Source organism: Armigeres subalbatus, chromosome 3 (genome assembly GCF_024139115.2).
Source record: "Armigeres subalbatus isolate Guangzhou_Male chromosome 3, GZ_Asu_2, whole genome shotgun sequence".
NCBI classification, from domain to species: Eukaryota; Metazoa; Arthropoda; class Insecta; order Diptera; family Culicidae; genus Armigeres; species Armigeres subalbatus.
The window spans coordinates 96,466,926-96,481,351 of record NC_085141.1 but is presented as its reverse complement, the minus strand read 5'-3'; the positions used below and the strand labels follow the sequence as shown (position 1 = coordinate 96,481,351).

At 39.0% G+C, this 14,426-nt stretch overlaps 1 protein-coding gene across 1 annotated transcript in view; it reads right to left on the bottom strand.

The window, feature by feature from the left end:
* LOC134221816 (nephrin) overlaps nucleotides 1–14,426 on the bottom strand; it is a 368,748-nt gene that overhangs the window by 43,011 nt on the left and 311,311 nt on the right. Inside the window, exons 11-13 of the mRNA XM_062700993.1 lie at nucleotides 10,834–10,915; nucleotides 10,613–10,772; nucleotides 10,409–10,545 (exon numbers count right to left, since the gene is read on the bottom strand). Coding sequence (XP_062556977.1) covers nucleotides 10,409–10,545; nucleotides 10,613–10,772; nucleotides 10,834–10,915 — 379 coding nt within the window. The remainder of the gene's footprint in view (nucleotides 1–10,408; nucleotides 10,546–10,612; nucleotides 10,773–10,833; nucleotides 10,916–14,426) is intronic.

Genomic DNA, 14,426 nt, shown 5'->3' with positions numbered 1-14,426 from the left:
AAGAACGAAGAAGAAAGGAAAAAGTTAAGGAAGGAGGATAAAACAAAAGAGAAGATTGATTAAAGAATGGAGAAGGAAATAGGAAGCTATTTATATTGAGAACGACCAGTGTAAATAACAAAAAATCCCTCTGTCTTGGCTTTCCTGGTCATAGAATTTAAAAAAAGCGGAGTGATTCTACTGAAGAAGGCCTAAACCAAGGGTCGAAACGTCGGATGCAGTAGAATCACTCTGTTTTTTTTTAAATTCTATGTCCAGAAAAGACAAAACAGAGGGATTATTTGGAAATAGGAAGGGATAAGGACTAATTTCACAATTTTGAATTCTTACATTTTACGTTTTACTTCATATTCCTTACCTCTTTCCTCTTTTTTTTTTAAATTTTATTTGCTAATTATCTAATACATGCATTCATCTCTTAGACTAGGTGTTCCGTGTTTTCTTAACACTATCATCCTCATCTGCTATGTTATATTTTTAGTTATTATTAATACATTTCAATTGCCTCTGGCAGTTAGATTTTTTCCTCTGGTTGAATTGAATCATGTAGGAATTACAATGTTTTCAACTTAAACTAATCTTAACCTATTTTATACTAAGGGTACAAGGAGTTAATCGTTGCAATAGAAGATTGCAACGATTTTTGTCTAAAATTGGAAATTATTTTGTTGGACATTTGTTGCAATGTCTCAATATTAGAAATTATATGAAGTTCATTGGTACTATACCACGGAGGCAACTTCAGAATCATTTTCAGAATTTTATTTTGAATCCTCTGAAGTGCCTTCTTTCTGGTATTGCAGCAACTAGACCATAGTGGCACATCATACAACATGGCAGGTCTAAAAATTTGTTTGTAAATCAAAAGTTTGTTCTTAAGACAAAGTTTTGATTTTCTGTTTATTAGTGGACACAGACACTTAATATATTTGTTACATTTGGCTTGAAGGCCTTCGATGTGATTTTTAAAAGTTAATTTTGATCTAGCAGAAGTCCTAAATATTTAGCTTCGCTAGACCAATTAATTGGAACCCCATTCATAGTGACAATATGTCTGCTAGAAGGTTTCAAATAAGAAGCTCTCGGCTTATGTGGGAAAATTATAAGCTGAGTTTTGGAAGCATTCGGGGAAATTTTCCATCTTTGCAAGTAAGTGGAGAAAATATCCAAACTTTTTTGCAATCTACTACAAATGACACAAAGGCTACGCCCTTTGGCTGAGAGACCTGTGTCATCTGCGAACAAAGATTTTTGACACCCTGGTGGTAAATCAGGTAAGTCAGAAGTAAAAAAGTTATACAAAATGGGGCCCCGTATTCTGCCTTGGGGAACACTAGTTTTACAGGTAATCTATCAGATTTAGAATTCTGATAGTTTACCTGCAGTGAGCGATCTGATAAATAATTTTGGATCAGTTTAATAATGTACAGAGGAAAATTAAAATTCATCAATTTTACAATCAAACCTTCATGCCAAACACTGTCAAATGCTTCCTCTATATCAAGAAGAGCAACTCCAGTCGAATATCCTTCAGATTTGTTGAGCCGAATTAAGTTCGTAACTCTTAATAACTGATGAGTGGTTGAATGCCCATGGCGAAAACCAAATTGCTCATCAGCAAAAATAGAATTGTCATTAATATGAACCATCATTCTGTTTAAAATAATCTTTCCAAACAGTTTGCTTATTGAAGAAAGCAAACTGATTGGGCGATAACTAGAAGCCTCAGCTGGATTTTTGTCCGGCTTCAAAATTGGAACAACTTTGGCGTTTTTCCATTTATCTTGAAAGTATGCCAATTGAAAACATTTGTTAAATAAATTAACCAAAAAGGATAAAGAGCTCTCAGGAAGTTTTTTGATAAGTATGTAGAAAATACCATCATCACCCGGGGCTTTCATATTTTTAAATTTTCTAGTAATAGATCTCACTTCATCCAAATTAGTTCCCAACGAAGGGTCAAAAACATTATCTTGGTTGAGAATGTCTTCGAAGCCTCGTGTAACCTGATCTTCAATTGGACTAGTGAGACCTAGACTAAGATTATGGGCACTCTCGAACTGCTGAGCAAGTTTTTGAGCCTTTTCGCCATTTGTTAATAAAATTTTATTTCCCTCTTTAAGAGCTGGAATTGGCTTTAAAGATTTTTTAAGAATTTTCGTTAATTTCCAAAAGGGTTTCGAACTGGGATCCAACTTCGAGACATTATTCTCAAAGTTGGTATTTCTCAGAATAGCGAAACGTTTTTTAATTTCATTTTGCAAATCTCGCCAAATAACTTTCAACGCGGGATCGCGAGTTCTTTGGTATTGCCTTCTTCTCACATTTTTAAGACGGATCAGTAGCTGAAGTTCGTTGGCATTAATAAAGAAGTTGAATTGAAATTCAAATTTAGGAATTGCAATGCCTCTGGCTTCGACAATTGAATTTGTCAAAGATACGAGCGCATTGTCAATATCACTTTTGGTATCCAAAGGAATATTAACATCAAAATTCCTATCGATATATGTTTTATATAAATCCCAATCAGCTCTATGATAATTAAAAGTAGAGCTGATTGGATTATAAATGGCTTCTGGTGAGATTTCAAATGTCACAGGAAGGTGATCAGAGTCAAAGTCAGCATGAGTTACCAATTGGCCACACAGCTGACTTGAATCCGTTAAAACTAAATCAATTGTAGAAGGATTTCGAGTGGAAGAAAAACATGTAGGGCCATTGGGATATTGAATAGTATAATATCCCGCAGAACAATCTTCAAATAAAATTTTGCCGTTGGAATTGCTTTGAGCATTATTCCATGAACGGTGTTTGGCATTGAAGTCACCAATTACGAAGAATTTTGATTTGTTGCGAGTCAGAATTTGAAGATCAGCTTTCAACAAATTCTTTTGCTGCCCATTGCATTGAAAAGGCAAATAGGCTGCAATGAAGGAAAATTGACCAAAATTTGTTTCAACAGAAACTCCCAAGGTTTCAAAAACTTTGGTTTCAAACGAAAAAAATAATTTATGTTTGATACGTCTATTAATGACAATGGCGACCCCACCACAGGCGCTGTCAAGACGATCATTTCTGTAGATAAAATAGTTTGGATCTCTTTTAATGGAGAGTCCTGGTTTTAAATACGTTTCAGTTATAATGGCAATATGCACATTATGAACTGAAAGGAAGTTTAATAATTCATCTTCCTTACCCTTTAGAGAGCGGGCATTCCAATTTAGAACTTTCACACAATTATTTGGATCCCACATTGAAACGGAGTCCGATAACAATTTTTGTGTGTACTTTATACCAACCTGAACAGCTTCAGGAATGGTATTGCTTTGAACATTGCATCAATCATGTGATGCAATTGTTCAGTTAAAAATCAAAATCGGAAGCAGTCATACTACCTGAATCGGCAACATGACCGTTATTTTCCGTTGGGACATGGGTATAAACCTCATTTTGAGAAGAGAAATTTTGTCTACCAGCAGCGATGTTTGCATACGTAGGTACATTGGAAAAATTGGAATTTACTGAAGTGCTTGCTACCCGTTAACGAGCGGCAAAATTTGTTTGTGAATTGTGGTGGGTATGAATTGCTCGACCGGTAACCGGTTTCGAAATTTGAGCGTTTGAAAAATTTCTACCCGTCGAATCTGGGATCCGATTGGAATTTCCCGTCATCAATTTTGCACGGGAATTCAAAACTTTTTTTGCCTGAAGGACATACCCAGAAATTAGGTTTCTGATTGCCTCCACAATAAGCACATTTAAATAAATTGGAATCATCTCTCACATGACAATTGTCCTTGGCGTGAAAGAAGCCAACATAAATCATGCATTTAACATTCATTTTGCAATGTTTGGTTCCATGTTCCCACTTTTGGCACATACGGCACTGGGTGGGGTTTTGAAATTTCCCCAGGCTCAGGAAATGTTCCCATGTAACACGGACATGGGACATAATACAGGCCTTTTCCAAACTTTCCATATTATTTAGTTCACTTTTGTTAAAATGAACTAAATAAAATTCTTGAGAAATGAAGAAATGGGAAGTACCAGAGTGGGATTTCTTTTTCATCTTAATTACTTGGACTGGTGAAAATCCAAGTAATTGAGAAATTTCAATTTTAATCTCATCCAGTGATTTATCATCACTGGGGAGACCTTTCAAGACGACTTTGAACAATCGCTCAGTTTTGTCGTCGTATGTGAAGAATTTATGGCGCTTCTCAGTTAAATACTGAAGAAGACGTTTGCGATCGTCAAAGGATCCAGGCAAAACGCGGCAGTCACCCTTCCTTGCAATCTGAAATGAAACCTTGATCCCCTGAAGGTTACTCAAAATCTCATTCCGGAAGCCAGAAAACTCGGCAACAGATACCACAATTGGCGGAATCCTTTGCTTTTTCGCATGAATCGAATCACCTGGGCTAGAGGTATATTCGATTTGCTCAATTGCATCATTAATCAAGTCGAACTGATTGCTCAGTTCGATTGGAGAAGAATTATTTCCGATATTAGAATTAGAAAGAATATCTGAATTCTCCAGCTTCCTTCTATTTTTTCCGCGCTTTGGCAGGACGGTCTTGAAACCTTGTTTCTTTGAAGGAAGTGGAGAATTCAGAGACTCCCCTTCCTCTTGTTTTTGTTAATACTCATTGCTAAACGTGGAGACGTGATCTTCTAAGAGTTTTTTTTCCCCAGAACGGTGTCTCTGCAGGATTACCACCGCTTGTCGGAATTTTACTTCCGCAAACAAGTCCAACGTAAAACGAAGGCACGGGTCCTTGCAAAAATCGTAACGGGATCAGTAGGTACAAATAGCGCTAAGAAGCACCGTTGAAATTAAAGTAGCTTCGGGTAGTATTAAAAACTTCCTTCCGCAAAGAGAGAAAGAACTGCACAGCACGAAAGCACGATGCGGTCACTTCTTTCCTCTCATTTCTTCCTTCCCTCTCCCTTCTAATTTTGCACTCTTCACTTCTCAAATTCTCTCTCTTCTCACTTCGCACTTCTCTTCTCTCATTTCTTTTCTATCATTTCTTATTTCTCACTTCATACTTCTCACTTCTAATTTCTCACTTTTCGCTCCTTACTTTTAACTTTGACTTCTCGTTGTACATTTCATTACCTTTCCCGTCAAAAATTTAAAACAAAAAATCTAAAAAATGGGGCTTTTCAAGATTGGCCTAACATTTTCCCGGGTGAATTTTTCGGACCGGTTCACAGGTGCAGCACTTTTTCGGTTTTTGTTCTCACTTTTTAAATTAGCGTAGACTAGAAATAAAAAAAATATGGGTTCTTTGGGAAAGTTGACCTTAAGTTTTCCAACTAGTTGACCTAGCAGACGTTGTCCTACATAATAGGCGAGAATGCACGTTGTGTAATGTCCTTGCAAATATTCCACCCGAATCTAAATTTTTGTTTTTCTCGATTTTTTTCAATTTTACCCGTGGAAAACGATCGGCCGGTCGCCGTAATTTTGCTCTGTTTTACGCGGGTGAGTAAATAAATCAGAAAGTGAAAGTTTGTTTCTTGTCCGGTCGTGTTTCTCCAGTAAGCGGATCGGCCGGTCGTCGTAATTTTGTTCTGCTTTGCGCGGGTGAGTGAATAAATCAGAAAGTGAAAGTTTCAGACAGCGAGAGTGTTATTTCCCATCCCATAGATCGCATCACTCACCGAAGTGAATCCAGATAAATTATCCTTTGTAACTAAAACGATATCCATCCCAAGACAATCGTGAAGATGCAGAGGTATACTCGGTCTCTAGTAGCAACGAGAGTCGGACTAACAATCCTTCCCTTCCTATATGACCGTAAGGACGTGGCCGGCGCCGTTATTGACTTTAGATATTTGAGCTCCCGAAACGTGTACATTGAGAATGGGTAGCTAGTCCCAAGCCCCATTTATTGTGTTCTCTGTGCAATTTCGCAAGTTCTAGTCAATCACGGAGTAGCAACTACGAATTGTGCGGTCATAATGCTCATGCTCATGCTCATTTTTTCAATTTTACCCGTGATTTTCACCGGTCGGAAACTATAACGAATATATCTGCTGGAGGAATGAATAAATTCCATCCTGCCGATTACGAGTTATGCGCATACGGACACAGTCCATCTCATTTTTATTTTATAGACTACTCGACCACAGAGAAGCAGACATAACACATTGAACATTCACTAGCCAAATGAATATTTATATTGAACAGGAAGTCAGTGAACGATGCAAATTTCGAGGGTAAGGGTCGTTTGGTAGAAACCCATTCGGCCGAAAACTATTTGGCCGAATGCCACTAAGCCGAACAAACCATTAGACCGAAACCCATCTAGCCGAAAATCATTTGGCAGAAAAGGTCATATGGCCAAGAAGGTTATATGGCCGAATAGATCATTTGGCCGAATAAATCATTTTGTCGAATAGGTCATTAGGCTGACTAATTTGACGAATAAGTCATTTGGCCGAGAAGTTCGTATAGCTAAATAGGACATTTTGCCGAACAGGTCATTTGACCGAATAAGTCATTTGGCCGAATGGGTCATTTGGCCGAAAAGGACATTTGGCCGAATAGTTCATTTGTCCGAAAAGGTCATATTTCCGAATAGGTCATTTGGCCGAATAAGTCATTTGGCCGAGTAGGTCATTTGGCTGAATAGATCATTTGCCCGAATAGGTCATTAAGCCGAATAGATCATTTGGCAGAATGGGTAATTTGGCCGAAAACATCATTTGGCTGAAAACGTCATTTAGCCAAATATGTTATTTTTTCACAATGAGAAGTGAGGAATGATTAAAAAGAAGTGAGAGTTGAGACGTTTCACTTCCCATTTCTTTATTATCATTGAAGTGAAAAGTGAGACGTCTCAATTCTCATTTCTCACAGTGAAAATTGGGAAGAGCAAAAAAAGAAGAGAGTTGTGTCTCTCTCTGACATATTCGGCCGAACGACCTATACGGCCAAATAAATTTCGGTACAATTTTCTGACTGGACCGGGAGTCGAACCCAGTCACTTTGAGCATAGTCAGACTTTGCTGTTACGCGTCTTACCGCACGGCTGATGAAAGCCTCTCAAAATTAAAGAAATTTTCGAAAATGTAATTGCTCCTACAAACCCTTTTTTATATCTGGCAGGCGAGCTTTTTTGATGAAGGGATTATTTTCTCCCCCCCTTGACGCATCCATTTGAAGATTTTTACTTTTGCTTTATACCGGGCAAAAGTGTCCATTTCAAGGAGGAAATATCTCCTGACTTTGTCTTATACCGGCCATATGCGCTCATTGAAAGAAAGCATTGCTTTCTTTCTATGCTATAAACAACCGTTTCGGGAATTCTGAGTAGGTCTTGTCTAAAACTAGAACTTTTCCTTCACATCATCGGGTTTATCGTTGGTTGGTGCGTATATATTGATCAAACTGTAGTCAAAGAACTCGACCTTAATTCTCAACACGCAGATTTGATCACTTATCGGCCTTTATCTGATGATTGGACGCTGCTGATAGCCAAGTACTGCGAAAACAACTTCATGCTCCACCGTCACTTTAGTAGATATGATAGTAGATATGACAAAAGTTTCCGTAGGAGCTCCTGTAGGAGTTTTCGACATTCTTAAATTTCTCCAAAAATTTCTCTAGACAAGAGTTTTTCAGAATTTCATAGAGGGATTTCTTTAGAAAGTCCTCCGGAAAATGACTTCGTTGATAAGACCAATAATTCATCAAAAATCAAAGAAGGAATACAAAGAAATTTTCCAAAAATTTGTTCGGAAATTTCTGTACGAATTCTTTTGGGAATTTCTTCAGAAGATCTTTTACAAATTCTTTGATATTCCTTTGACATTAGTTTGAATATTTCAGCGGAAAATAGCTAAGAAAAATCCTTTGGAAATTCCTTTAGGAATAGGGGTGATTCAAAAATGACATCCACTACTTTTTTGGATTTCTAGACTCCCCCTCCCCCCTTTGTCACGCTTTTTGTATACCAAGTACATGTGCTGACACAAAATCTTAGACCCCCTCCCCCCTAATACCTGTGACATTATTTTTGAACCACCCCATACCTAGAGAAATTATTTAGAAAAAGCGTCAGGAATCGCTTTTGGAGAAATCCTTCGAAAATTTCTCTGGAAATTTCTTTGGGAATTTCTTCGGGATATGTTTTAGAAGATTCTTCCGGAATTCTTTTGGAAACTCTTCCAGGAATAATTTTGAAAATCACACCAATTCCTTTTGCTATTCGTCCAGAGATTCCTTCGAAATATCCAATGGAAAGGTCTTCATAAATTTCGTCGGAAATCCCTCGGAACTTCATTTTAGAAAAACCATGCAAAGCATGCAGGAATTGTTCCGGAAATTTTGTTGGAAGAATTTTTCTATTCAAATGTTGTACTGTAGTGGTATGAATCCAGTGGGGTTACTTCCGTACCCACACAGATAGAAAAATCCACTGAAATTTACGCTAAAAATCATGCACATAAATGGAACGCCATTATTAGCGTAATTCCACACGGAATATTGCCTAAATGTATACAATTTTCGACGTGAATCGTCAATATTGAATACAAATTGTAAGCAATCTTGTTAGCAAGAGGACCATTTCAGCGTATAATGGCGTAAATTTCCGTATGTTAGCGTCAGGTTTTACGCGCCGTTTATTTTTCATATTTTTTTTCTGTGCAAGAACATGAACCCCTCCGACTCACCGAAACTAAGGCCCATCGAAAAATACTAAAATATTATGAAGCAGGCACTACGGAAGCATCGTATGGAGGTCAAATCTGAGGAAGACCTGAAGAAAAAGTGGGTTTCCGTACAGAAGAATGCAAAAAGCTTACTAATGGGTTTATTTTATTGTCTTAACGTTCGAAAAATATCGGTCAACTTGATAATTTTCTGAAGCGTTTTTTTTTTTCGTTGTGAAATTTGATGTGGGGCACCCTCTTATTCAAATTCTTATCTTCTGAGGAATTTTGCTTTCATGGACTACACGTCTTATGTTAGTCCACCATAGATTAGGAGCATTATGAGTTAGTAAGTACACTATAGCAATATTTTTCTCCGGAAAAAAATGTCATCCACTAAGAGTACACTTCTAAGAAATTTCCACCCTACAAATTATGCATCTTATGCGAATAGTCGCTGCATAATGCTCTCAAATTTTACATTCCTTCGTGTGTTAATTGACGATTGTTCTTCTTTTACTTCGCCTTTACTTACTATCCAGCACCTAGATTTCCAATCCAAAATAACAATATTTTCCACATGCACTACACGGAAGAAATAAACTACCCAATAGTGAGTTTAATTCACCCAACCTCGATCATCCGTACGGGAAGCCAAAATTGAGTAAGTAGGGTCGAAGTAGTTTGCCTTTACTCCCATGTTGAAAAAGTACCCAACGGAAAATTTATTGACCCAAATTTAAGTTTAATTCACTCAATTTCGACCTCAGGTAATAAAACTCAAAATTGGCAACAAAAGAAAGAGTGGATGAAAGCGAAGAGAGAAAATAACTCAAAAGTAAGTTTAAAAATACTCAATTTTGGGTACTTTTTTTCTTCCGTGTAGTATTTATGCGGTTGTGTATTCAACTACATAATACAAACATAAATATTGTTTTAAACCGAAATATTTATAGATCTGACAGTATTGAGTGTTGTGTAAAATTAGTATAAAATTATAACGGGAAATCATATAAAAAAACTCTAAGAACAGGATTTATCAAGGGGCACCAGGATTCAAATTCTTTGAAACCAGCTCTTAATTTGGCTTGACAGTACTGCTAATAAAAGCTCCTATAGTTGAAGAATAAACCAACCAACATTTTTGTGAAGCGAATGTTGAATTTCGCTCTAGGCGGTATGACAACATTTTGACGGGATGATATTTCCCTCTGATCAGTTCAAAGAGTAACAACGTTGACAGAGCAAAACACCCTAATTAGCGAACGGCATCCACTAATTGGGTTTCAGTCATACCAGCAGATGCATACTTCTACTGTCATACCCCAGATGAAGAAACACCATTTTTGTGTGTTTCCTACAATAAAAAAAAGTTTATTTCCCGATTTTTTTTTTTAATCATTAATCGCAGATGGAAGAGCCCAACAATGTGGCAACACTAGCCGGACCATCCTCTTTTCGGTGAAGCCCCGAGACGATGCGGATGGAGCAAAAGTTTTGGGCGAAGCAATTAAAAGTTTTGATTATTGGCCAATATCTTCGATCATTTCCACCGGGCTCCACCGGGTTTCTGTTTCTCGGAGGGTGTGCTTTTTCTAAACCCCCCCTCGCTCGGAGGCTTCACCGAGCCAATTTACGAAGATGCAAAACAAGTGCCCCGAGCAGCGGGAAAATTCAATTTGGTTTGCACCAGGATGGATTTATCTGTCGAGGGTCGAATGACAACCGTAATTATACTCACCGGTTTGCTTTTCCGGATTCTTCAAAGTGTAGGCCTGCAGGTACGTTTGCTCGCTGGCACCCTTTGCGTTGCGGGCGGACAGGAAAATGTTGTATCCCACACCCGGTTCCAGGCCTTTCAGGTCGAAGTTCGGTTCCCTTGGAGGACGAAACAAAGTACGGTGCCGTTTAATTGAAATTTCAAGAATCGAACGCTTTTTCTTACTTTGACTTGATGGAACTGAACAGATGACGGTTCCCAATGAGGTACACCTCGGCCAGGAACTCCTGCTGCAGACCACCGTCGAAGCCTTCGATGCACTCGATTTGCAGGATATCGAACGTTTGGTTCATGATGGTGCAGTTGGACAGTGGATCGGGTTTTCCTGTGGTATAGAGTTGGATTGAGTGAAGTTCGGTCGAGATAAATTGAGCAATGTTACCCACCTGCTGGTATCAGACTGAATACGCAGGGTTCGGTTTGGGTGCCGATTTCGTTGCTCCCCCAGCAGAGTAGGGTGCCATAGTCCTGAAACGATAGAAGTTGATTTGAAACGTTAGTGTAGAATAAAGTTATAACATGATAATAAAAGAAAGCTACATGTTCAACAAAAAAAAAATTGAAATAAAATCAATGAAGTAAATCAATAAACAATCGTTTAGTTCTTTCGTTTTTTCGAAAACACGCTGTATCACAAAATGTCTCAGCAATTAGAGATTTCACTTCAGCACTCCTTTGAAAAGCCTGCCGTAACCAGAAAAAATAAAAATAATTTATTTTAATTTTACGGCCTCTGCGGCATACATAAAAGTGTATAACCATCATACTACTTTTTTTGACTGATAAGAATGAGCAGTTACTATTTAGGTTTTTGTTTTAGCTTCAAAAAACACACTCTCACGTACATTTGTGCCGATAAATCAAGTCCGTTCTACCGTTCTCTGAAGTGCGGCATCCATACCAACGCGGAATCTCACCCGGATTTACCCTATCGGATCTGGTACTTACTGTAGGTCTTTTAGAGTGCTTCGTAAATTCAAATTGTTGATGGTCGTTCGAGACTTGTGTCACTGTTTTGTCACCAAGCTCATAAAGATTGTGATGAACACAACCTTCTCGGGATTACGTCCTGGCTCTAGATATCTCAACCAAACTCAATTTTCAGCATTCAGGACGCTAAATAAGTCATTTCTCTCCTTCGGATGGAAATTAAATGTTTTCGATTATAAATCCCATGTAAATCTGAAAACGGACATCTCACACCGGCACTGGATAGTGGATATGCACCATTACATTCTTCGAATCCGTGTGGTCCTCTGAAGATACATACGTCGGCCGTTTTACGATCCCTTTCTTCTTCATAAAACTCCTTTTCAGTAATTGCTAGCCCGGAGCAATCTCCCGCCAGTCTGTGCAACGTCCATCCATTGTACGGTCCCGTCCAGGGCAGGACCTCTCAAGCACACCAGGTCCGATTTATGACATCAATTTGAATATTTTACACTCACTCTAAAATAATGCCAACCGAGATCAGATTACCGAGGGGAAATTGTTTGTAGTCTCCGAGCCATTTCTTTGGTCGTTTTTTTTTTTGCCTTCACTCTTTACCCTTTCCGCTGGCTGATGGTGGTGCAACCCATTTCGCTTGGCTTCATCGCCGGATGGAAGTGCTAAAAAAGGTCCACTTTGAGGACCTCATTTTTCTTGCGGTCTGCACACGGCAAACTGGGGTAAAATTTCCGGACACCTTTCGCAACCGGTGGAAAAACCTTCTTTTTTGTCCATTACGGTTGCACAGTGGCCGGAAGCTCGTCAGTACTACTTTGAGTTGTAAAATGGGTGTCCCCGATATTTCGTTTAACTTATTTTTTTTGTCTAAAATTTTCAGTAAGATGCCTACATGGCTTCTGTAGTCCAATTCCTATTAAAGTTTGCATACGTTTCGAACCAACATTTCAAATAATGTCCAACTTTTTCTTGGAGGCCAATCGCTGTGTGGCACCGCAACGCGTCCGTTTGGTGTCAAGGTGATAGCAGTCGGCGGCGGACCACAAGTCCCGTATCAATTTCCCAGCTTGTCGGTTTCTCCAGAAGAAAGTAGATCCATCTAACTGTGCTGCGGCACCGCCAGATAGAGCACTTAAAACGCCAGGTGGTTAAGGGGCGGGAAACCGGCCAAGGAGAACCAAGGGTTTAATGTGTACTTTTCTACAAGCTTATCCACACGTTTCCAGCAGGTTGGAGCCGTTGTGTGTGTAAACGGGACCGGTAAAAAGCGATCCAAGATAGGAGGCGACCTTCCCCCGGCCGCCGGAGCGTAACAAAACAGTACACGTATTCAAAGTAGATGAAGCTCCGTCAAGCGAAGACAACCGTGCTGTTGTCGGTTACTGAGAGGATCCTTTCTAATATGCATGGAATAAAAATGAAGGGGAAAGTAAGTCGCTCCCTACTGGGAATCGAAGCACCTTTGCCACTGACGACGTGGCCGCCACGCCGCCCTCGTCCACGTCGTCTCTGGCTCAGAGCGGTGGGAGGAAAAAGCAAACAGCTATTATGTTTTCAATTATCATAATTTCTTGTTTACAGTCATGCTCTTGTGGAATTTCTTTGTCCGAGAGTTGAAAAGTCGACGTCAAGGACTGCGCGCTGCTGGCTGCTGTGAAGCTGATGATGTTACCTGCTAAAAGGTCTTCTACAGATGTTGGATAACGAAGGCGACACGGGAGCAGGAATCTTTACTCCCTTTCATGGATAATGTAATATGGAGAACAAGTGGCATCTTGGTGTAATGCTTCGGCTTCGTCTTTTTATTTTACTTTCTACACGACGACGATACTGGAAGCAATCGTTGGAAAAAAGGCGCTCCGCTCTATCAGATGGGGTTTCCTTATCGTGGTGTAAAAAGCGGAGGCATCCGATAATTGTTAGCGAAGTGCTTGAGGTGTTGGAAGGTACTTCAAAGCCAATATCTAACTTTGAAAAATTATGAGATTGACTTGAAGTGTTTGGTGGGAAAAAACAGTGAAGCCGTTGGCATTGATAAAGTGGCTGGCGTGGAATTAAAATACAAAGGATAAGTACTAGCTAGAGCAGCAGACTGCATTTGAGGTTTGCCCAAAAAGTCCTTCCAAGAACCGTGGGTACTGGGTAGGCATTCCGTGTCGCACATTTTCGAAAAAAAACGATAAAACGATTTGCTGAATCAATTTATTCGAATTGTAAAATAAGTAAGAAATTCCCAACAAACGACAATTAGTTTTTAAAAGAAACCAGTCTTGCTGGGCGCTGTTGTTCTTCCATCATTAACTAGCCTACCCTTTACACAGAAGGCAGTTTCGGTTTAACACCCGTGAGCTAAATAAAAATGCTTTTTTGACGTAAAATACGTCTATGTAGAAAAATCGGATACAAGGTGTAAAACGGAAATTTCCAAATTCGAGGCCGTCACGAAATTAGGACTGATTTGAAATGCCAATAGCGTCTTTATCTTTCAATGGATTTTCGAGATTTTCTCATCAATCTATTCGGAAACTCTCCAGCAATTTTAAAAATACATCGATATTATTGATTATCAACGTTAAACTATTGAAAAAGTGATTTCTTCCAAACCCGGTAATAAATTCAGAATCAATCAATCCCGTTCATCATACCCAACATGGACATCTGATTGATGTAAAGTACGAGCTTTTTAATTCTTTATTTTGTTTTTCCTGTGTATAAAAAGGCCTATGCTTTGCATGCGCTCAACTTCGAACCACCACCCCAACCACCAATACATCTACACTGACGGCTCAGTGTGCAATGGTAAAGCAGGTTACGGAATATTCAGCAACACAACCCTCCCCAATATCAGTTCTGCCCTCCCCACCCTCTGCGTATGCCTTAAAGACATAGTTGGAAGAGTACCAAAAAAATATCTATCATACAGTTCGTAGCTTTTTCCGTATAATACATCAATCAATCATACAAAATTATCTTCCTATGCTGTGCTGTAGGATTTGTCCAAGTTAAAACCGTCGTGTCCCTTCTTCTTATT